The sequence below is a fragment of the Anguilla rostrata genome, chromosome 7, assembly GCF_018555375.3.
Source record: "Anguilla rostrata isolate EN2019 chromosome 7, ASM1855537v3, whole genome shotgun sequence".
In the NCBI taxonomy this organism is placed as follows: Eukaryota; Metazoa; Chordata; class Actinopteri; order Anguilliformes; family Anguillidae; genus Anguilla; species Anguilla rostrata.
The window spans coordinates 25,906,218-25,930,077 of NC_057939.1; the positions used below are offsets into that span (position 1 = coordinate 25,906,218).

General features: G+C 44.0%; 1 protein-coding gene across 4 annotated transcripts in view; it reads left to right on the forward strand.

Annotated features, from left to right (window-relative positions):
• The window catches only part of LOC135259482 (protein phosphatase 3 catalytic subunit alpha), a 123,656-nt gene extending 101,017 nt beyond the window's left edge, over window positions 1-22,639 (forward strand). Inside the window, exons 9-15 of one of the 4 annotated variants that reach the window (XM_064343942.1) lie at window positions 5,875-6,000; window positions 7,592-7,663; window positions 8,780-8,806; window positions 12,928-13,012; window positions 13,807-13,904; window positions 17,775-17,804; window positions 20,810-22,639. In XM_064343942.1, coding sequence (XP_064200012.1) covers window positions 5,875-6,000; window positions 7,592-7,663; window positions 8,780-8,806; window positions 12,928-13,012; window positions 13,807-13,904; window positions 17,775-17,804; window positions 20,810-21,006 — 635 coding nt within the window. In that variant the 3' untranslated portion in view covers window positions 21,007-22,639. The remainder of the gene's footprint in view (window positions 1-5,874; window positions 6,001-7,591; window positions 7,664-8,779; window positions 8,807-12,927; window positions 13,013-13,806; window positions 13,905-17,774; window positions 17,805-20,809) is intronic. The other 3 variants (XM_064343944.1, XM_064343943.1, XM_064343945.1) reach the window with 3 other exon arrangements.
• The last annotated feature ends 1,221 nt before the right edge of the window (window positions 22,640-23,860 follow it).

The window sequence follows — 23,860 nt, forward strand, 5'->3', positions numbered from 1 at the left end:
ACAGTCAGACCATTTATACAGATATTAGGGCATTAAGACTGCAGTTAGGGTATATATACAGTACTACAGTCAGACCATTTATGCAGATATTAGGGCATTAAGACTGCAGTTAGGGTATACTGTGTATAATACAAACAGACCATTTATACAGATATTAGGGCATTAAGACTGCAGTTAGGGTATATATACAGTACTACAGTCAGACCATTTATGCAGATATTAGGGCACTAAGACTGCAGTTAGGGTATACTGTATATATTACAAACAGAGCATTTATACAGATATTAGGGCATTAAGACTGCAGTTAGGGTATATATACAGTACTACAGTCAGACCATTTATGCAGATATTAGGGCATTAAGACTGCAGTTAGGGTATATATACGCTTAGCCGGCATACTAAATTTCGCGATACGAAATTGAGGCGTTTCAGTGTTCCTACCTGGAAATCTGGCTCTTTCTAAGTCCTGTCTAATTTTCACAATCCATGTTTATCCACCGGCATCATGTATAAAGATGTGTTTCTCATGGTTTCCGACGGCCGACACCCATGTACACAACAATACAACATGTTGGATGGGCTACTTCCGTCCCTCAGACCCTCATTGTCGTCTCGCCCAACTTAATATTGTGTCTAATGTGACTAAATCATTTACTATAATCAGACAATTTATACTGCCGTTAGGGCATTAAAACAGTATTCAGGGTGTCTTAATTGTCATCCAGGAATGAATCCCATCATGGTCATACTTGGTGTTTATACATCTGGTATGGTGTTTATCCAGCCATGAGGGTGTTAATATAGCAATCCTGAGGTTTTCCAGGACCAGGGTTTGGGAGCTCTTGACCAGTACACAGCTGTGTCCAGCATAGGGCTCTCATAGCCCGACACTGCCTTTCTGTGCAGTGGGAGTGGAAATATACTTCACACGGCATCTGGTATATGAGCCTCCACAGTAGTGTCCTGCCTCCAGCTTAGAACTACAGCTGCCAGCATGCCCTGAGGCAGGAAAGGGGATCACCACTGGGCTATCCACATGCTCCATGTGTTGACTGAAGGCCTGGGGAGATGTGCTGGATGAAAGCCAGCAGGCCCAGTCAACAGCACCTCCCTCCCTCCTACATTAAGCATGATGTCATTTGAGACTCCCTGAACACACGACACGGCCTCCCCCTTCATCCATCCATCAACCTGTCGATCTACGACTTCAAACGAGCTTCAAGTCGCCACAAGAATTCTTGCCCCCTCCCCCCTCCACCCCCCGCAGAAGGGCTCAGTGTTTTTACTTTGTGTGTGTGAGCTCAGAGCTCTTTTAGTTTTTTCTCTCTCTCTGGAAAATGGAAGTTAACAACGGCTGCGTTCGTTTCTTTTCCAGCTCACTTTAAACCCCTGGGAAGGAGGTTTCCCCGGGTTCCATCCCACAGTTTAAACTTTTCCCGATCCCACGTGACCAGTTAGCAGTAAAATTCCTGCGGCCTTTAAGCTGTGTCTGAGGTGGAGCGAACCCCGTCCATCCGTACGTCTGTCTATCCCTCCAGGGAGCAGCGGCGGCGCTAGTCATCCTTTGCGCGGTGCGTTTCCTCTTATCGCGCTCCTCCACCCCATTTCCCCTCTCTGTGAATGCTGAGCCTGATGGAACTCTGCCGCTGCCATGGCGGGAGGAAGGCTGTGGGAAAGTGCAGGAGTTATTGTTCGGCATCTTCCTGTCCCGTCCATCTCTGGGGTCCCCGAAAACCTCTCACTCTCAATCCCCGACCCCCCCCCCCACCGGCCCCAAGACCCCACCACTCGTACTGGCGGGATATCAGAGGGAGGCAGCCGGTCGACCCCTGAGTCAAAGGTCGGCAGGGGCACGCGATCTGTTTCCTTTCGATTTCCTTCTTGTGACATCATCTGAGGCCAGAGCAGCTGCAGAGTGAATGAAAGGACAGATGAATAAATGATTGACAGGATACAGATAGATGATTGCCAGGATAAACAGATGAGTGATAAGATAGACAGATAGATTATTGCCAGTATAGACAGATAGATGAGTGACAGGATTCATGGATTAATGAATGACAGGATTTATGGATCAATGAATAACAGGATGGATGGATCAATGAATGGCAGGATAGATGGATAAATGATTGACAGATAGATGAATGACAGGATAGACAGATAGATGAATGGCAGGATAGAAAGATAGATGAGTGGCAGGATAGACAGATAGACGAATGGCAGGATAGACAGATAGATGAATGGATGGATAGACAGATGAGTGATAGGACTCTTTCTGACTGAGGTGAATTTTTGTCTTAAGTGACAGTGACAAAGACTGTTTCGGTCAGACAAAGATGATTCTGTTCTCTGAGGCCAAATTAGTGACAGTCTCTATGGTCACATTACAACTTCCACACGGTAAAGAACACACCTCTGTTTTCTTTTTTGTACCATAGATCGGCAGATTACTAGTGATTCTGCACTTGACTACATGCACCCTTTCCTGTTAATCTCTCCCATATTGCAATGCAGCAAATGTACCTATGCTGTCTCCTTAAACAATATATAAAACAAACTTCATTATTCCTGAAGGTGAATTTGTCGTGCTACAAAAGGGAAAACTAAGGTGCACGCTCATCCGCGTGACAAGATGCGAAAGAATGCATCATGGCACAAACAGGCTTGGCCCTTCTCAGCTGACCATTTACCTGTTGTCTAAGAGAGTGTCCAGCACTGCATCAAGCCTGGGCTTGAAACCCCTGAGGTTCTCTGCCTCTGGTGCATGACGTGTAAGGCCGCTCCACACGTTGATGACCGTCTGACCGATGAGATGCGTCGCTGCCGTTGCCTGGCGGTTAAGGGTGTGGTCTGCTGAGCGGTTGTGTTCTCCGCGTTCGGTCGTAAGGGTCGCCCGCCACCTTCTACGTTTTCTTTGTCCCCCCCCCCCCCATGAAATCTGTTGTTCCAACAGAAGCAGAAAGCGTAACGGGGGCTTTTTTCGCGCTGGGAAGATTACAGGCTGCCAGGAGCGGACGCCTCGTCCCAGGCGTGTGTGGGCTGGTGTTTTATCTCGCTATCGGAGCGGGTTGGGGGGTGGGTGTGGAGGGGGGGGGGGGCATTGCTTACTCCGCAGGGCCAAGCTGCAGTGGATGCATGCGCTGAGAGCTGGTATGCACGCTGGGGGAACGCGCGTGTCTGCAGTGGTTCTGGTGGCTCTGCCCCTACACAGCTCACGAAGAGACGGAATGTGGAAGGAAAGATCCTCGCGGTAGAGTACAGTGGGAAAGACCCTCGCGGTAGAGCACAGTGGGAAAGACCCTTGCAGTGGAGTACAGCGGGAAAGACCCTCGCGGTAGAGTACAGTGGGAAAGACCCTCACAGTAGAGTACAGTGGGAAAGACCCTCGCAGTAGAGTACAGTGGGAAAGACCCTCGCAGTAGAGTACAGTGGGAAAGACCCTCGCAGTAGAGTACAGTGGGAAAGACCCTCGCGGTAGAGTACAGTGGGAAAGATCCTCGCGGTAGAGTACAGTGGGAAAGACCCTCGCAGTAGAGTACAGTGGGAAAGACCCTCGCAGTGGAGTGCAGCGGGAGAGACCCTCGCGGTAGAGTACAGTGGGAAAGACCCTCGCAGTAGAGTACAGTGGGAAAGACCCTCGCAGTAGAGTACAGTGGGAAAGACCCTCGCAGTAGAGTACAGTGGGAAAGACCCTCGCAGTAGAGTACAGTGGGAAAGACCCTCGCAGTGGAGTACAGCGGGAGAGACCCTCGCGGTAGAGTACATTGGGAAAGACCCTCGCAGTAGAGTACAGTGGGAAAGACCCTCGCAGTAGAGTACAGTGGGAAAGACCCTCGCAGTGGAGTACAGCGGGAGAGACCCTCGCGGTAGAGTACATTGGGAAAGACCCTCGCAGTAGAGTACAGTGGGAAAGACCCTCGCAGTGGAGTACAGCGGGAGAGACCCTCGCGGTAGAGTACATTGGGAAAGACCCTCGCAGTAGAGTACAGTGGGAAAGACCCTCGCAGTAGAGTACAGTGGGAAAGACCCTCGCAGTAGAGTATAGTGGGAAAGACCCTCGCAGTAGAGTACAGTGGGAAAGACCCTCGCAGTAGAGTACAGTGGGAAAGACCCTCGCAGTAGAGTACAGTGGGAAAGACCCTCGCAGTGGAGTACAGCGGGAGAGACCCTCACAGTAGAGTACAGTGGGAAAGACCCTCACAGTAGAGTACAGTGGGAAAGACCCTTGCAATAGAGTACAGTGGGAAAGACCCTCACAGTAGAGTACAGTGGGAAAGACCCTCGCGGTAGAGTACAGTGGGAAAGACCCTCGCAGTAGAGTACAGTGGGAAAGACCCTCGCAGTAGAGTACAGTGGGAAAGACCCTCGCAGTGGAGTACAGCGGGAGAGACCCTCGCAGTAGAGTACATTGGGAAAGACCCTCGCAGTAGAGTACAGTGGGAAAGACCCTCGCAGTAGAGTACAGTGGGAAAGACCCTCGCAGTAGAGTATAGTGGAAAGACCCTCGCAGTAGAGTACAGTGGGAAAGACCCTCGCAGTAGAGTACAGTGGGAAAGACCCTCGCAGTAGAGTACAGTGGGAAAGACCCTCGCAGTGGAGTACAGCGGGAGAGACCCTCACAGTAGAGTACAGTGGGAAAGACCCTCACAGTAGAGTACAGTGGGAAAGACCCTTGCAATAGAGTACAGTGGGAAAGACCCTCACAGTAGAGTACAGTGGGAAAGACCCTCGCGGTAGAGTACAGTGGGAAAGACCCTCACGGTAGAGTACAGTGGGAAAGACCCTCGCAGTGAAGTACAGTGGGAGAGACCCTCACGGTAGAGTACAGTGGGAAAGATCTTTGCGATACGGTACAGCGGGAAAGATTCTCCCCAGCATGGCTCTGTGGGGCCCAGAGTCCGGAAAAGCAATAAAACCCCAGTGTGCATACATTAGTCCAGGTGCTATCCTAGAATAATCTCTCTCTCTCTCACAGCTGTGGGAAAGGAGCAGATTTTCCCTCTTTGAACAATGTCCTGCAGACAAAATTTTAAGGGACATGGGCATTTTTAAATTTAGTTTTTTGACAGAATGTGACATATCTGTAATTATAAAGTAGGGTTATTACTATTGCCTTGTTGCAGTAGTTTATAAGCAACCCTGTCCAAAAATGTTGAATTCCCAAGCCAAAAAGATTGCCCGGTTGTTGATAGGAGACCCATGTTTGACACTTAAGGGGAACCTCCTGCCCCTGAGGATGCTGGGTAATGCTGGAGCATATTGGACAGCCTTCAGTATATACGGCCTTCTCTCATTTCTTTAGGAACTTTGAATGGGATTTACTGCCTGTTCTGTTCTAATAAAACAACCTCCGGGGAAACCAGGGCAGTTAAACATCCACGGAAATGTTTTTATTCGCTGGGGTTTTCTGATCGATAGGCCAGCGTTCTGCCCCCGCCCATACCCCCCCCCACAAACCCCCGTGAGCCGGTGTTTCTCGTGCCAGTGACAGAAGTAGCAGGCCTTATCGGACCCACATGCTGAGCCAGGTGTTTTATGTTTCTGAATTCCTCTTAAATCATTGGGGGGGGGGCATAGTTTTTTGGGCGCCGCGGCTGCAGAGGCGGACTGTGATCAATACGCGGGTCTCCCGCAGAGGAGTGAGTGATGACTGTTTAAAATGCTTTTTTGCTTTTCAAAGTTTCTTAGAAGTTTTGTGCCTGAAGTGGTGTGCAGAGAGGATTTTTCTATTGTTTTTCCAGGTCTTGCTTGGAAGTATGATGATGCTGATTCTCAGTGAGTGGGTGATACAATAAAGCTCCTTCTGTTCTCCCTCCCCTTCTCACTCTCTGTGGCTCCTCCTACCCCACCCCCACCCCCACACCCCACACACAGCTGCCGTACTGAAATATGAGAACAACGTAATGAATATCCGACAGTTCAACTGCTCCCCCCACCCCTACTGGCTCCCAAACTTCATGGACGTCTTCACCTGGTCTTTGCCGTTTGTTGGAGAGAAAGGTGAGGTTTACCTGAACGCACAGAGCCTACAGGAGAGTAAGCTGCACTTCCCCTTGAGGAGGAAGCCCATTCGATATCTGCCAATGCATGCAAGGCCATCAGATGGAATTCTGACAATAAAAATGTTACTAATGTGGCAGACTATTGTTACACTGGTACATTACCAATCAAGTCTATCCAAATGTAATCGAGTTAGAAAAAGTGCATAATCATCAGTGTTTCTCTCCCCGCAACTAGGAGAAGCTAGCCAATTTACTGGCAAAAGTGCATCCATTTAAAAAAGGTCTTTACATTTTAGACATTTGGCTGGCGCTCTTACCCAGACCAACTTACAAAAGTGCAGACATAACGGTTTAGGCAATGAAGAGAGAGGATGCTAAGTCCTGTGTGTCAGTGCTAATATCTGCTGTCATCAATTAAGTCTGCAACATAAAGTTAAAAGCTACAATATGAGCTAGCAGCAGATTGCAAATGTACTGATTTAAGTAGCAAGTGTTTCTGCATTGAAAGATATACAGTCTGTTTGTAACTGCGTTGCACTAGGAAAGTTTACAGTTTAAAGTTTAAAGCTTGAGAAGGTGAGCGTGGGCATAGCCCAAAAGGCAGGTGTGAGACGCAGGTGCGAGGACCCCTGCACCAATGGCGTTTCACTGTAACCTTAACCTTCGGTTTCCCGGTCGTGAGGATCGCACGTTCATCCATGAGCCCGCGTTCGTACCTCCAGCCTGGCAAAGATGCCGGCCGGCACCTTCCAAATATTTATGGAGAGCTCAACGTCTTTGTGTTGTCAGTGTTGTCTTTGTAACACCTGATACCTGGCCTCTTTGGTCACCACCGGCTGCTTCGTTTTGCCAGGGCTCCTCCCCCTCATGAATATTTTATGTGTGGATGCAGAAAAGGCTGGCAATTAGAAGAGGGTGGTCCTTCCCCTGTTGCCACGGCAGCCTGCTGAAACTCCCCACTGAGGTGTCTCAGGTTCTGTTTTCTATTCATGGAGGCCCAGGTTAATTAAGAGGAGTCCTCTCTCGCAAGGTGGGGAGGGGGCTGTGGGGTATAACCCCATATCCTCCATACCCCCACCCCCCCAGGGAATTGCCTGTCACAGTGTATGCCAATGTCTCTCTCTATCTCTATCTCTACCTTCTTCTTCTTCTCCCGCTCTCTTTCTTCCTCACTCACTTGCTATCTCTCTGTGGTCCGTTCAGTTTTTAAATTCTTTGTCTGCCTGACATAAAATGCTTTTCTGTGCTACCTCTGCTTTGAGAATGAGATCCCTGTTTTTTCAATTGATTTATTTAATTTATGCATAATGCATAAATGCCAATGCAAAGACTCCTGGGTCATGTAATATATTTATATTTCTACTATTTGAAATACTGTCATTGTAAAACTTCAGTTACCACCGGTACTCAGGAAGATCTTTCACGTAATTGGTCAGTAATGTTTCATTAATCACCCTCAGAGATTGTCCGTGTTTTCTGATTTCACCAGCATGTACAGGGTTAAAAGTGTTTCAGAAATCTGTGTGACCCCGAGTATCGGGGTACGGTCGCTGGCCTCTCAAGCCCCTCTCTCGCCTCTGTCCTCACAGTGACCGAGATGCTGGTCAACGTCTTAAGCATCTGTTCCAACGACGAGCTGATGACGGACGAGGAGATTGACGGTAAGGGAGCCGTCGTCTCCGGCATGCCAGGTCACCGCTATAAGGGCTCGCTGCTAATTGCACACATATAGTCGTAACGTTAGGAATATAGGGGCAATGCTTGAATGCTCGAAACTTGAAATAATAGTTACTGTAGTGTTCCACAAGGGGGCACAGTTTACATCAAAAGTATGCAAGAGTTAGCGAATGTCACTAAGGCCTCACCCAACAGTATAGCCAGGAACTATCCGCTTAGTCATCCTTGCTGTGGGGCCAGGGGGAGGGCACTATGACTGTTTACTAAAAATATTTCCTGGGATCAAGAGGAGTCCCCCTGCCCATGCCTCCATGGGTAACTGAGTAAAATGAGCCGCTGCCCGTCAGACTGCACCTCACCTGCTGCTCCTGGAAAAGCACTCTGAGCGCCAGGGAGCTGCCGAGCGCACGTCGACTCATTTGGCCTATGAGGCGATGCTGCCCTCTAGAGGCTGAGCTCTGGTGGCGCACCCTTGCAGGAAATGCTCAGTCCCACCAGCTCCTGTACTGCAACAGAGATATTGAAGCAGCCTTTTGCTTGCCTCAAGACCGTTTTTGCCTCTTGTTACTGGAAGCAGAATCCAGACCGTAAAACATGATCTTGCGCTGTCGTGTAACGAAAGAGAAAAACATGCTTCCTCGTGTTTGATCAAGGCATGTGGTGGGCGAACTTGCTCACCCCACAGCAACTGGAGTGTCACCCTTAGCAGAAACTTCCTGTGGGACCGCACTGAAAATGCACGGTGGAAATTAGCCTCTGTGTCTTAGCCTTTCATCTAACATTAGCACACTAACATCTCATGATGTCATTTCCTCTGTTTTTGCTTATTTCCTCCCTTCTGTTTCACTCCGATTATGTTGATTCCATTTCCATTGTGCTATTGTAATCTGCTCTGTCTCTCTGCTCTTTTCTCGCTGTGGATGCCACTGTCTAATTGGTTTCTTTGTTTCTTATTTCATTTAGGCATTGCTTTTCTTTTCCATGGGGTGTACATTTGCTTCTCTCTCTCTTTCTCTCTCTCCTCTGCTTTTCTGCTTTCCATCATTCAACCATCTTCTGATCTTTCTTTTGTTTTTCTCTTCTGGGATTTTCATGAGAAGGACAGCTAATTTATCCCCCTAAGAAAGGTACAGCTACCAAACTGCCACTGAATGTACTACAGTATGCACAACAGTGCTTAACCCCGCACACGTAACCATCTGAAAGCAGCTGGATGATGCAAGGCACATGAAAGCAGTGATGGTCTGGTGTTTGCATTGACTGTCCTGTAAGATGTAAATCAATTTGAGGGGAGTAACAAACTGTGTGACTGACCTCACTTGGCTTCTTGCAGTGCTACTAATAAGTACTGTACTAACTGTCAGGACCTGTAATGTTTGGACCTGTAATATGAGTGAAAAGTTAATGTTGCGGAGCAGAATGTTGACGTTGCTAAGCAGAACATTAACGTCACTGAGTGGAACGTTAATGCTACAGAGCGGAACATTAATGTTACTGAACAGAATGTTAATGTAACAGAGCATTCATATTACTGAGGTTACTGAGCGAGACTGTAATATTACTGACCAGAAACGTTAATGTTAGAGAGTGGAATGTTAATATTGCTGAATGGAACATTAGCGTTACCGAACAAAATGTTAATGTTACTGAGCACAACAGTGGTGTTACTGAGAGAACGTTAATGGCTGCTGAGTGGAACGCTCGGCGCGGGTGGTCTCTGGAGAAGAAGCCTAGCTGAAAGATCAGCCGGCAGAGTGCATGTCAGATAGTGTGGGGCCAATCACCAGTATGCAGTTGCCTGGACCTTGCCTTGTTAGCGTTTGTTGCCCTCTGCAGTACATTTTCCATGAGGCTGTACTTCTCATTCATCTCCATCTCTGTGCACCTCTTTTCACCTCTGTGGCACTGTATCTAAAAACTGCTATTGACAAACCTGTTATGTATAATAGGGATATAGACTCATGGGTATATATAATATTAGTGGTAATTATACTGTCATTAATACTATTAAACACAATCTGTGGACACCTTACCTACAGTGCCGTGAAAAAATGTTTGCCCCGTTGCTGATTTCCTCTATTATTGTCACACTGAATGGTTTCAGATCTTTAGACAAAATGTAATATTAGCAAAGGGAAACTGAGTAAACGCAAAACACATTTTTAAAAAATTAATATTTCAGTTATTTAATAGAAAATGTAATCGAACACCCATATCACCCATGTGAAAAAGTAATTTCCCCCTTTGTTACTCAATCAACCAATTAACCACATTTAATTAGTAATTAGGTTCAGTTGATTTTATTAAACACAGCCAGGCTTGATTGCAACCAGCCCTGTTAAATTTGAGCTCACTCATATTGAATCTTACCATCAGAGTGAAGCAGTCGCCACAACATTATGCCATTATGAAAGCAAATTCAAGAAGATTAGAAAAAAGGTTGTTGTATCAATCCGGAAAGAATTACAAAGCCATTTCTAAGGCTCTGGGACTTCATCAAACCGCAGTGAGAGCCATTTTCTCAAAACGGAGAACACTTGGAACAGTGGTGAATCTTACCAGGTGTGGCCGGCCTGCCAAAATTTCTCCAAGGGCAGAGTAACAACTCATCCAGGAAGTCACAGTAGATCCCAGAAGAACATCCAAAGAACTTCAGGGCTCTCTAGCCTCAGCTAAGGTCAGTGTTCATGACTCCACAATAAGAAAGAGACTGGGCAAAAATGGGATTCATAGGAGAGTAACGAGGTGAAAATCATTGCTAACCAAGAGAAACATCAATGCTTATCTCACATTTGGAAAAAAATGCTTGGATGATTTTTGCGATAATTTTCTACAGACAGATGAGTCAAAAGTGGAACTTTTTGGACAACACAGGTCCCATTATGTCTGGCGTAAAAGAAAATGCAGCATTTCACAATAAGGACACAATACTGTCAAACGGTCAAACGTTGTGGCTGTAGTGTGATGGTGTGGACCAGTACGGCTTGCCATTATTGAAGGAACCATGAATTCAGCTCTGCACCAGAAAACTATTTAAGATAATGTTCAGTCATCTGTCCATGAGCTGAAGCTGAAGCATAATTGGGTTATCCAGCAAGACAATGATCCTAAACATAAAAGCAAGTCCACATCTGACTGGATGAAAAGAAACAAAATAAAAGTTTTGGAGTGGCCAAGTCACTGACGTGAACCCAATAGAGCTGCTGTGGCAAGACCTGAAACAACCAATTCATGTTCAAAAACCTACCAATTTGTCTGAATTAAAGCAGTTCTGTAAAGAAGAGTGGGATAAAATTCCTCCACAGTGATGTGAAAGACTGATATCAAATTATAGGAAGCTTTTGGTTGCAGTTATTGCTGCTGAAGGTGGTGCAACCAGTTATTAAGTTCAAGGGGGCAATGACCTTTTCACATGGGTGATATGGGTGTTTGACAACTTTTTATATTAAATGAAATCATTTTTTAAATGTGTTTTGTGTTTACTCGGGTCCCCTTTGTCTAATATTACATTGTGTCTGAAGATTGAAACCATTTAGTGTGAAACATATGCAATAATAGAGCAAATCTGGAAAAAGTCCATTGTGAAGTGATTTGGAATGACCAATGAGATCAGTGATAGTCAGTGACATGTTTCTGATTTATCAGTAGACATGAGTAGCATTTTATTGTTTAAATAAAATTATATTGTGAGGTATGCACAGTATGCAGCACTGCACAGGCTAAAGTGTGTTTTTATCATTTGCATTAGATCCACATGCTTTTCACATCAGCCTGAACTCAGACTGCCTTGGAACCGTAACTGTTCGTCAAGTCCAAGCACATAACAGAAAACACCTGAAACCAGCATTGCTGTTTTTTTACTGAACCATTTAAGCTTTAGGTAGTGGCCAAGTACAGTGAAGACCTTTGTAAGAAAGCTTACAAAGCTCAGAGCGCAGGTCATTGAGGCAGGGAGGATTCTGTTTTGGATGATGCAACATACACTGAGAGTGGCCATACTGTTCAGGCATTATCTCTGTAGTCGCTTTGCTTAATTTGGAACCAGACTAAAGTCACGCTTAATAAGGACCTGTTTTAGGATTGTTCCATTTCATCAGGTCAACATGCCGCTGTATGGGCCCTCCTTGCCAAGAGGAAACGGTATTATATTTATGTACTCAAAATATAAAAATATCAGTAATAAAACTACTATAATTCCAAAAGGACATTGCAGAAGACTGCTTTAAACAACCAGATACTGTATGTGAAGGTGTGCTTTCAGTCAGCAGATGAATCACAACAACCAACGCGGTATCACTGTGTGGGAGTGAAAACTGCCTCTCCTTATCAGGAGAAGAGGCTCCGCTCGGTGGGCGGGAGTTTAGGGCAAAGTCTGGAAACAAGAGCCGTGGTGATACATGTGCAAAAGCAGGATTCAGTCCGTCTCAGAGCTCTTGCCTGTCTTGAAGAGGCAAAAAGAGGGTTTGGAGGTGGACAGGTGGCAATGCTTCTTGCGTGATGTCTTGTCTGCCTCGTAGTGGTGGATCATTTGCTATTGAGTCTCCTAGTAGCTCACTCTCCGGGCGAGGATGACCCATGCAGTGGCGTGTTGACCGAGGTTACCTACGTAACCCCACAGTCTTCTCTATATTTCTGAGACAAAGAAAAAGCCTACATGAATCACAGCTTGATTAAGGCCATAGGGACGATGTCACAGTAGGGCATGAAAGTATTGTGTGACTGTCGGTCTTAGGCTTGGTGAATCACAGAAGGCTATCAGGATGAAGTCACAGTAGGCCATAAGGGTGTTGTGTGACAGTAGGTCTTAGGCTTGTTGAGTCACAGTAGGCTATCAGGATGAAGTCACAGTAGGCCATAAGGGTGTTGTGTGACAGTAGGTCTTAGGCTTGTTGAGTCACAGTAGGCTATCAGGATGAAGTCACAGTAGGCCATAAGGGTGTTGTGTGACAGTAGGTCTTAGGCTTGTTGAGTCACAGTAGGCTATCAGGATGAAGTCACAGTAGGCCATAAGGGTGTTGTTTGACAGTAGGTCTTAGGCTTGTTGAGTCACAGTAGGCTATCAGGATGAAGTCACAGTAGGCCATAAGGGTGTTGTGTGACAGTAGGTCTTAGGCTTGTTGAGTCACAGTAGGCTATCAGGATGAAGTCACAGTAGGCCATAAGGGTGTTGTGTGACAGTAGGCTAGACGCGTGATGATGTCAGGCCCTGCCGCTTCACTCTGTTCCTCTGCCCCTCCCATCCACACAGGTGCCACTGCCTCCGCACGCAAAGAGGTGATCCGGAACAAGATCAGAGCCATTGGTAAGATGGCCAGGGTGTTCTCAGTCCTCAGGTAAGTGTTGCACGTTGCCGTGTTGCATGTTAATGTGATTACTGTGTGTTGGTGAGGCTTGAGTGCATAGCCGCACCGGACACACCATGCACGGCTTGTTGTGACCCACAGAAGCTATTTTCCTTCAAGGCACAATGAATGTCTTTTTTCCTTTTATTTTCAAAAGAGGGAAAAACACCCCCTCCTCCCTCACAAAGGCTGCTGGAGAGTTCGTCTGTCCGTTTTTTTTTTTTTTAATCACATGCCTGATATTTTTAGGGTTCGTGTGTTGTTTCCTCTCTGAACAATGTTTCATTTACAATGCTGGAAATGCAGAGCTCTGCTGGAGACGTGCTCAGCAGCCTCCAGAAAAACGTGACTTTCCTCGGGAAGTTCTGTTTGACCTGGAGGGTCACTCCTCAGATCTCTCGGCCCAGTGCGCCGCACAGGGAAGGCTGGGTGGGATTTCAGGTCCTGCCTTGTAGCCTTGCTCTGTGCTCCGTCTCCGCTAGTCTCGGCGCGTCTGTAATCTCTTCAGGTGTTCAGCCAGTTGTGCGGAAAAATCTAACATCTCTGGCCACATCATGGAATTTGGCAGTTTCCCATTTTCTATACATTTTTTGTCATTTCAGGTGTTTAACTTGTTATATAGCGAATGGTCACATTCCTGGTCTTACCTTGGAATCTGACAGTTTCAGCTCATTTGTTTTTGTTTTAATGCAGCTCTTTGAAGTAATTTCAGGCATGGCAAAGGGTTATTTTCCTGTCCCTGGAGCTGACCACTGTAACTTCCCCCCCCCCCATGTATTGACCAGAGAGGAGAGTGAGAGCGTGCTGACCCTGAAGGGACTGACCCCCACCGGGATGCTCCCCAGCGGAGTGCTGTCCGGAGGGAAGGAGAAACTGCAGAACGGTAAGAACCGCGCCTCCCCTGAGCCCCGCCCTTCAGTCTCCCTGTCACTCAATCTCCGTTACCATGGCAGCCAGTTTACTTTTTACTGTCTCTGAACCTGCAACCCAACCTCCTTAATTGTGGGGCTCAGATCTTAGTGCACAGAAAAATTTCATGAATGCATTTCGTTTGTAGATCATTTATTTTTTTGGAACAAATGTCAGTAGACGCATACACGTGTACAACTGAAATGTCAGAGATCGAAATTGAGATGACCTGCTGTTTTGTGGGAAACGTTTTGAGTGCTGATTTTTCTTAAATGTGGCCCACTTCACATTGCGTTGTGACTCATGGCATCCAAAGGGATGAGAACTGCCATTTTAAATGATGTTCATCAAGGCTAGAGCAGCACATTTGGGCCGACTGTGAAAACTGCGCTGCACCGTAAGCGCAATGAAAAGTCAGGCTTACCGTATTTACTGAAGGGTAACACTAACAGTCCACAAACCATTCAGACAGTTTAGAGCCCCTCCTGTATGTGGAGTTAATGGATATCCTACTCATTATTTTACTTCAGAAACCTTTAAAATCTTATTACACAAGCTGAAAACTATTTTTTAATGTGATAACTGTGGACACTATATTACTTTATTACATTGTTTATATTAATGGACAGTACTGCCTGTGTACACATCTATTGAACTGTGAGACCCCCATCTGTGTATGTAATATTAACATTTGGGCTGTTTTCTCTTCTAGCGTGTTTTATGTTTTATTTACCTTAGCTGCCTTTTCTGTCAGCTATTTTCTCCTCTGTTTTCACAGTCCGTAAAGTTCAGACCATTGTTTCAGTGACAAAGCACACTGTATGTGTTTTTGTGGTGCTGTTGACTTATGAAGCTGTCCAATTGTACCAAACTTCTCTCTCTCTGTCTAGTTCTCTCTCTCTCTCTCTCTCTCTCTTTCTGTCCACTCTATGTTTTCAGTCTCTGCAGTCATTTGGTTATCTCAAATACTATCTGTTTCCTTCCCTTCTCCTTTCTCTCTGGAAACTGCAGGTATAATCTCTTCCGCAAGTATTCTCTCAGATGTGTTTTGTGAGACAAATGTAGATTTTCCCCTCCCATGTCAAATTACTGATGCTCCTGGAGTTCACATTCTATCTCCTTTACATCACAGAGTAGTGTCTGCGAGTTTTTATTTCTCTTTTGGATCCGGAAAAAATCTCTCTAGAGGGAAGAAAGAGGCAAGAAATTACACTAGAACTGTAGTAATATTCTGTAGCATGAAATGCCTCTTTTATGCAATCTTTTTTATTTTGATGCATTTTTTAAATTCCAGTTTTGAATTTTTAGCTTCTGTCAAGGCAAGGGGTCTGTACCCCCAATCAGCTCCTGAATTTGTATCTGACATAAACTGTGTATGAAAGGGGATAACCTGAGTTCACCTCACCATCCACAAAAACTGGACAGAAATCAGAATAACATCACTCTCCTAATGACATGCTTTTGCCCTCCCCCCCTCGCATCCTCTGTTTTTAAGGAATAGACAATGGGACTGGCACCTTCCACTGAAAGCTACTAAATTCTTTGGCTTGCTCATTTATTAACATTTAACAGGGAAAACATTACAGGCATTACACTCTTATCTAGAGCAATTTACACATAGCATCTTTTTATGCAGCTGATATATGCAGAAGAAATTTGGTGCCCAGTCCACAGTGTAAGGGGCTAAAGGAATCCCCCTTTAGCCGGTAGCCCGGGACTGGAAGCATGTCTGAGGGGAGGGGGGTGACGTTACTGAGATTACTGTTGCAACATTGGTAGAATCACAGGGGGGCTTGGCGCTGGCTGCAGGCTCTCCGCCTACACACACCGACGTGTTTCTATGACAATGTTGCACCCTCCGCCATTGCCCTTTTCTTATTATTTTGATTATTTCATTTTATTTTTGTGCGTGCTCCCGTGTTGTGTTTCACTTTCCCTTGTGATGGAAGGCGTTTTGTCTCGTGGAGGGCTAGCTGCTCAATATTTGTGTTTATAGAGCTCCAGAACGTTTGGGATGAAGACATGTTTTCGTGATTTGGCTATGTGCTCCATGATTTTAGATTTGTAATCAAACACTTCACGTGTGGTTAAAGTGCACCTTCTCAGCTTTCATTTAACAGTATCTTTTATACATTTTGGTCTCACCATGTAGGAATTACAGCACTTTTTATACTTTTATACATTGTCTTCCTTGGCTTGCCAGGCTCTGTGATTTCTGAGCTCACCAGTGCTCTCTTTCTTCATAATAATGTTGCTTTTGGGTAGCCTACGGTTTGGCCTGCAGTATGTCTCAATTATTTCTTCTTTTTAAGCATCATAATGGCTTTCTTGACTTTCATTGGCACCACTCAGGTCCTTATGTTGACAAACGCCAATAATAGACTCCAAAGGCAATCAAAAGCCTAGAAAGCAAACCACATTCTGAAAGCTGTCTTGTACCTGCACTAAGGAAACAGAAACACCTGTGATCCTGAACATTATTGTGCCCTGAAGTAGAGGGAATATTTATAAAATGTGTTGTAATTTATACATGGTGAAATCAAAATGTATAACAGTGCCCTTAAATAAAAGCTGAGAATGTGTACATATGAATTGTTTGATAACCAAAAAAAAATTGTGGAGTACAGAACCAAATCGATTTTTTTTAAATGTGTCTTTGTCCCAAACATTATGGGGCTCACTGTATATACACTGTATATATATGAGGATATATGTATATGTATGGGTAAAACATTTGGCCACAGTTTTAATATTCTTGTTTATGTAGAATAAAGATATATATTCCTAGTTACTCAGTCATTACATTCAATAGCAATCTCCATACGGTAAGTGTCCCAAAGGTACATTTTGTGTGCAAGAATGTACTTGTTATCTTGAGGTGCTATAGCTTCTTCAGTGCAGTGGATTACTGATAGAGACCAATGATGTGTGGATTAAGTGCATTATATAACATTAATAAGCAATTGTTCTATGGAGCTACTCTTTCTCCTTTGGAAATTGTGAGGGCTCTTGTTCCTGTTTTTTTGTCCGTGCTGCTATCAAGTTCTCATTCATTGGAATGAAACTTGCACTTTGGAACTCTTGGGGTTCTGGAGTTCTTGGCGTTACCTTCTATTGTGTTTTCTCACAAATTTTGACTTTGTTTCCTGGTGTCACATCTCGCTCACCATGCGTGATTTATTGCTTCTGGTTGTGCTTCTACCTGCAATAAGTCAACCCAAAGACAGATGCATAGAATAGAACTGGCAGGCAGTTTCTTCGCAAATATGTGATTAGAATGTTCTTAACTGAACGTTCTAACACTGATGTCACAATCACTACTGGTAATTGAAAGCAACAGAGTTCTAGAACACTGATTTAGAATTTAGAAAAACATTCCAGAAGCCTACTTTTTAACGATCACATCTTCAGTTGAACCTCCTTCAGGTACTGCTGCCTGTCAGTCACAACTTGCTTCATCTTTGTATGCCAAACATTGTGTTTTTTGTTTTAGGTTTTAGTTTTTTTTTTTTACTCAAAAAAGGCTAAGAGGCTAAAGTTCCAAACATGTTTTTAATGAACACCAAGTACCTCTGCTTCTGCAATCTGCACCCAGTTCAACTGCAAAATCATTCTGTTTTACAGGGGGTCTATCTCAACTCATATTTAGCTACAGTCCCCCCGCCTCACAACTGCTGTTTCTTCTCCGACTAACATTCATGTGTGTCCCTGTGTGTCAGAGTGTGGAGAGTGTGTACCGTGGGTCTGCATTAGCTCTCTTGCTGTTGGTTGACTTTGTTCTCCGAAACTGAATTCCTCTGTTTACTCTTCTCACTCGTTTTGCTACCCCTCTTCTTCTCTTCAGCTACTGTTGAAGCTATTGAGGCTGACGAAGGTAAATAGGCCAGTCTCCCTTTCTTTTGCTTTTTTGGCAATAGACAAGGGCTCCACTGGGTTCGTTCATTTCCTTTGCCGTAGCTTGTACAGAGTGTGTGGGTGTTGGGCTAACTGAACTGCACCATAGCATTAATCACATTTTTGAGAAAAAAAAAACAGAAACATGTAAAAGAAAAGGCTGTGCTTGTTTTATGGGGGAACAGTTTTGGTGGCGGGCCAGGGACATGTAGTCTCAGCACGGAAACAGATGGGTCGATGACAGATGGCAGCCGTGTGTCTCTCCCTCCCTTCAGAGCTAACAAGGCCGACCCACCTGCTTCACTACATGCATCACATCTAAGAGAACGCTTCAGGATGTGCAGCACATCCAATCAGAACCTCACTACGTGCACCACATCCAACCAGAAGCTTCTCAACATGTACAACATCCAGTCAGAAGTAATACATTAGGCTCCTGTTTGCTGACTTCCAGCCCAATGAGTGCACATGTGTATTATTATTATTATTATTATTATTATTATTATTATTATTAATAATTATTATTATTATTATACTGCTAGCTATCCAACGGCTATGTGAGCCTGTATGGTTTAACCTTCAAACTTCACAGGTTATCACAGATCCTGTGGCTCTTAAAGGTATTGATTGAGTTTTACTTCTCTCTCAACGTCCACTAGTACTATCACACTCATCTGGGGACATGTTCAGCGTGTCACATGAACACAGCTTCAACCTATAGCGCTCACACCACATATTCACACACACACATGATTTGCCCGTGAAACGCTCAAAATTGTTCCCTTTTAAAACAAAAGACACAATAGTTGTTCTTTGTTTTCGCACGAAAATACGAGTCCGGTAGGAAAGAAAGTGTTCATTGGACAAATATTTGCATATAGTCAATGATTGGCCTGGCAAAATTCCAATTGGATGGAAAAAATAAAGAAAGAATTTAACCCCCCCCCCTCCCAAAATAATAAAAAGAATCTGCAAGAACAACATCAAATGCACACTAAATAGCAGTGGAAGAGCTCTGCTATTTACCTTAGAATTGGTGAAATCCTCCTAACCGACTCTGACGGACAGTGTGCATTCGTGTTGGACATTTCTTTTCTTTTTTTTTTTTTTTTTTGGCTTTTCCATGTGGGTCATGTGACTTCTGCTGTGTGGTGTTCTCTATCGTGAGCTGCTAATAACCTGTCTCTGACCGGCGCTATGCAGCAACACACTCCTCTCCACCCCTCTTACGACTTTTCATTAGGTCTAAGACACCAATTTGAGACTGGGGGCGAAAAAAAAAAAAACGGATAACTGCATAAAAGTCAATGGGCAGATCCAGAAAAAGAGTGATCTCCAGAATCCGTCGCTTATCTCCAGTGGTTTGCTGCATGCTCCAAGCAGGCTAACAAGTGGTTAGCACCCAGCCCGTCCGTCCTGTTCTCCATGCTGCTGGTGTAGCAGCTCAGTCATTATGTGAAAGTACTCTTATTTGTGTGCTCTGTATCAGTGGTCTCCTCTGTACACTTTACATGTTTGGTATTTGTTGTTTTTTTTTCCCTCTGTTTTTCCGTACTGCTTTTGTTTAGCAAAGAATTATGTAATCCCCTCTTCAGTCGGGATATATAATTGCGATAAATATGCTGGTGATGGTGGTGTTGTGTTTTTCATTTACTATGAGAGATTTGTATAAAATCCCATCAACATGTAAAGGTCTGTTTAGTAACCTTTAGCCTGTTTAAATCTGATGATAATAGTCATGGAGTAATTAATTTAGATTAGGAGGTTTTCTTGGACTTTACTGAGAGCGGTTTATCATGTACTCTTGGTCTGTTTTAAGATGCAGACGTCAGGATTTAAGAAGATCAGTGTGCACACAGTCACTCCAGATCTTTCTTCCTTTGCAATCAAAATCATAATTTTGGAATGTTTTATATATATATAAACAAATACAGAAAACAAATACTATGATATTAAGCTTATTAAGATTTTAACAGAGGTTTTTTTTATTTTTTATCTTGAAGGTCTCACAACATAACATTTTAACCGATCAGTAGTTTGTCTGTTTAGTGGGCTGCCAATCGGAAGTGAATATCCATTACAGAACAGACACACCATGTCAGTCCTCCAGCTCAAGTTTTAAAAATGATATCAAAACGACATTTTTATTTTTCCCCCATTTATAGATTTGGAAAAAGTAAGCATGCAGCTTTACCTGGTGGCTAAACAAACACTTCAAATGCAAATAGAAAATGACTATGCAGGATCTTTAAATCGATCTTAAAACTTTAAATGCCCTCGTAAGACATGATACTTCTATGCAGCTCATGTGCTGTTTCTACAAGTGGCTGATGTCAGTGGAAGAGCTAAGCTATATTTGATGGGGGAGAAGGAAAGGTCTTCTTCTTACAGTACATTCCCTCAGAGCTGAAGGGCTGCTCTGCTCTCTTTCTCACTCTTCCTTTCTTTTTTGCTCTATTTTTCCCTCCTGGATTTCCTGGCCCCAGTGGAGTTGCATGCTGAAGACTGTCCCGTAATTAGGAAAGGGAGGCTTTATAATGGCGGACCACTTAGTAGAGGAAGAACAGAAACTTCAACTCATAGGATGTATTCATATTTTTACTCATGGGTTTAAAGTCTATTATTTTGTATTATTAACATTGTTTGATTAATGAACAACCCCCATTTAAAACGGCCTTCTGTTTACATGTTTTGACCCCCATTTAACGCTTCAGTTTTCACGTTGTTTGCATTTGCTCAAAATTATTGATACCCTTAGAGTGATTCCCATTGATCCATCCAAAGCAACAACCACACCCACCCCCCCAGCCCCCCACTCCTTCTTGGTTTTGTGCCCAACAAACTCTCAGCAACAAGTGCCACAGAGATGAGCAGGCAGGCAGTTGGGTACAAAAGTGGGTTTCGAGAGATTGTTTTTTAACGCCCTGTTCCATCTGTCTGTCTCTCTGCCCCCCTTGCCCCCCCCCTCCACCACTCCTCCTCCAGCCATCAAGGGCTTCTCCCCTCAGCACCGGATCAGCAGCTTCGAGGAGGCCAAGGGCCTGGATCGCATTAACGAGCGGATGCCCCCGCGGCGGGATGCCCTGCCCAGCGACGCCAGCCTGAACTCGCTCAACCGGGCCCTGTCCTCCGAGACCAACGGCACCGACGGCAAGGGCGGCCCCAGCAGCAACATACAGTGATCCGCGCCTGCCGCTAGGCTAGGGGGCGCTAGCGAGAAGCTGCCCGGGGGAGGTGGGGGTGGGGGGGCTCTCGTCCTCTCCTCCTCCCAGCTCGCTACAAGGTTGAGGGGGGAGGGGGGGGGATCCGGTTTTGGTGGGAGAAGACGGAGAAGGAGACAAGGATGGCGTGGACTAGGGTTATGAATGAAAAAAGTAAGATTTGGTGATGTGTCACTTCCTAGTCTCCCTGGGTTATGCCTTTAAAAAAATGCTTGTAGAAATAAGAAAAAGGTAAGGCTGGTTAACTCTTATGAATCGTCGGGGATTTGGTTGGTTATCCATTTGCACCAGGAGAAAGAGGGAGAGGAGAGAGAGGGAGATCTTAAATGATTTGTTGTAACAAAGGCCTTTGTTCAGTTACTGGATATGAAAAATTTTGTCTAACTTCTTACTAACTTGTACGTTTACAAAATACAGCACTAAAAATGGACAGTACATTAAAAAAGTTTTTAACATATAAGGGTGTACAAACTAAATGAGGACTATTTATTGATAACTTTTTTTTTTGCTACTCTTATCATGAAAATAGCTCTAAAATAAATTAGGCAGTCTTAAAAGAATGTTGCAACATTGTTAAAATGCCAAAAAAAAGGAAAGTTTTATGGTTTTTGTACAGATATGCTGACCTCAGGTTTATTTGGTGTGTGCTTTGGTCCTCTTTTCTGTTTAATGTCTAAATAGCTTGGCAATGAATACCTTTCTTTCTTGGAGTTTAATAACTGGAATTTTACATTTATCATTTATTTTGTTTTTGTTTCATTTTGTTTTTTTGGGAGATTTTATGATCGGTTGTGGCTTGCTGGAATTCTGTATTGATGAGTGGCGACTTTTTCTCTTTTTTCATTTAAAGATAGAGAGCAAAAAAAAAACACTAAAGGTTCGGTGGAAAAGCATCTATATTCTGTATGAAAATGGAATAGCTAAAAGAATCTGCCTATGCATGTTTTATAATTAATGAAATATAAATTAAGTAAATTTATGGATTCAATTAACGTGGCTGCAGTGACCCATTTGGGTGCTGTAGTGGGCTTAGTGGAGATATACTGGAAATGTATACTAGCATTCTCTATATTTGCTCCATGAGATTGCTTCATGCCTTCTTTTGTAAGTAAAACATTGAGATATTTAAGACAGAAGAGGATTCATAATATTTTTAACACAAGCTTGTAACTGCACACGTAGTCCGATTTAGCATGTTTAGCAACTCTTGTGAGATAAGTTTGTGGTTACATGTGGAACTCAAAATGCATGATAGCTGTTAGTGTCATATAATGGTTTAGTCATTTTTCCTTCTGTTTCGTAACGTGCCACAAAAAAAGTGTAAGTTTATTATTACTATGATTATTATTCTTATTTGGATCTCTTGCTTTGTATATCAGTTACAAGGTTTGTAACTGCTCCATACTTTAAGATAGAATTGAAAAAAGCTCCATTCATCTTTTTTAACTCCTGTTTAAGTGCCCAAGTAATTCACTACAACATGAAGCCTTGCTTTTATAATTTGACTTCAAAACTGTTGGCAGACAAAGCATGCACTTGCAGCGATGAAAAGTATTTTATATTACTGTTCAATAAAAATGTGCATGAAATTATATCCAATCTAAATGGTTGTCTTTTTTGTGCCCCTGAAACACAAGCAACCCACGCCCAGTTCACCAGTCTTGAAAATAAAATCTCAATAAAATGACAAGATGTTGTAGGATCCAACTTGTGGTGCTAATTCTTCTGAAATATTTATCTTGGGAAATACGCTATCTCGGAAAACATCCCTTCAACCAAGACCATTTTATCAATAAAGGTACACACAACTGGAGTTAAGCAACAATTAATGCCTTGAGATTTTTAAATGTTGTCCCGTTTTGCAGAGGTGTTAAATTCCAATCCTGTAGAGCTGCAGTATTATATGTGCAGGTTTAACTCCAGTCCTGGAGGGCCGCAGTGTCTGCAGGTTTAACTCCAGTTCTGGAGCACCGCAGTGTCTTTTGGTTTTACTCCAGTCCTGGAGGGCTGCAGTGTCTGCAGGTTTAACTCCAGTCCTGGAGGGCCACAGTGTGTGCAGTATTAACTCCAGTCCTGGAGGGCCGCAGTGTCTGCAGGTTTAACTCCAGTCCTGGAAGGCTGCAGTTTCTGCTGGTTTAACTCCAGTTATGAAGGGCCACAGCGTCTGCAGGTTTAACTCCAGTCCTGGAGGACAACAGTATCTGCTGGTTTAACTCCAGTCCTGGAGGTGTCTGCTGGTTTAACTGCAGTCCTGGAGGGCCACAGTGTCTACAGGTTTAAATCCAGTCCTGGAGGGCCACAGTGTCTGCAGTTTTATGTTCTTAATTCATTAACTGATGGTGAAACCTTCCAGGAGACAATGCTGGGAGGTGGAGACTTTGTTCAGTAGCGATGCTATTGGTCAGGCATGATTTTAAATAAAAGAAGTGACGTAATTTATAAAAGGCCGGTGCTCAAGCCCTCATTCACTGTGGCAGACTGAGCTAAAGCTTTATTTTAACCTCCAGTGTTGTAGATTTATTGTCTAATATCTTAATAGCTATCGCAGCTGTGGGGAAAACAGGATTAGCAGTGCTAGGGTGTGAGATGTTTCTATTGGAACGCAATCAGGGGTTCTTTTATTAGCCTCTTGAAAAACAAGTGTAACATTATCCAAACAAATTAATCACTTTCTGTTATTTTCTGAAGATGTTTTTCTCAATGGCACACCCACCCTACCTTTAGGGAAATACATTAAATAAACTCAGATAAATGTATCTTTTTTTCTGGTTAGGAACTAGGGAAGACGTGAATACACATTGGAGAAATGTAATCC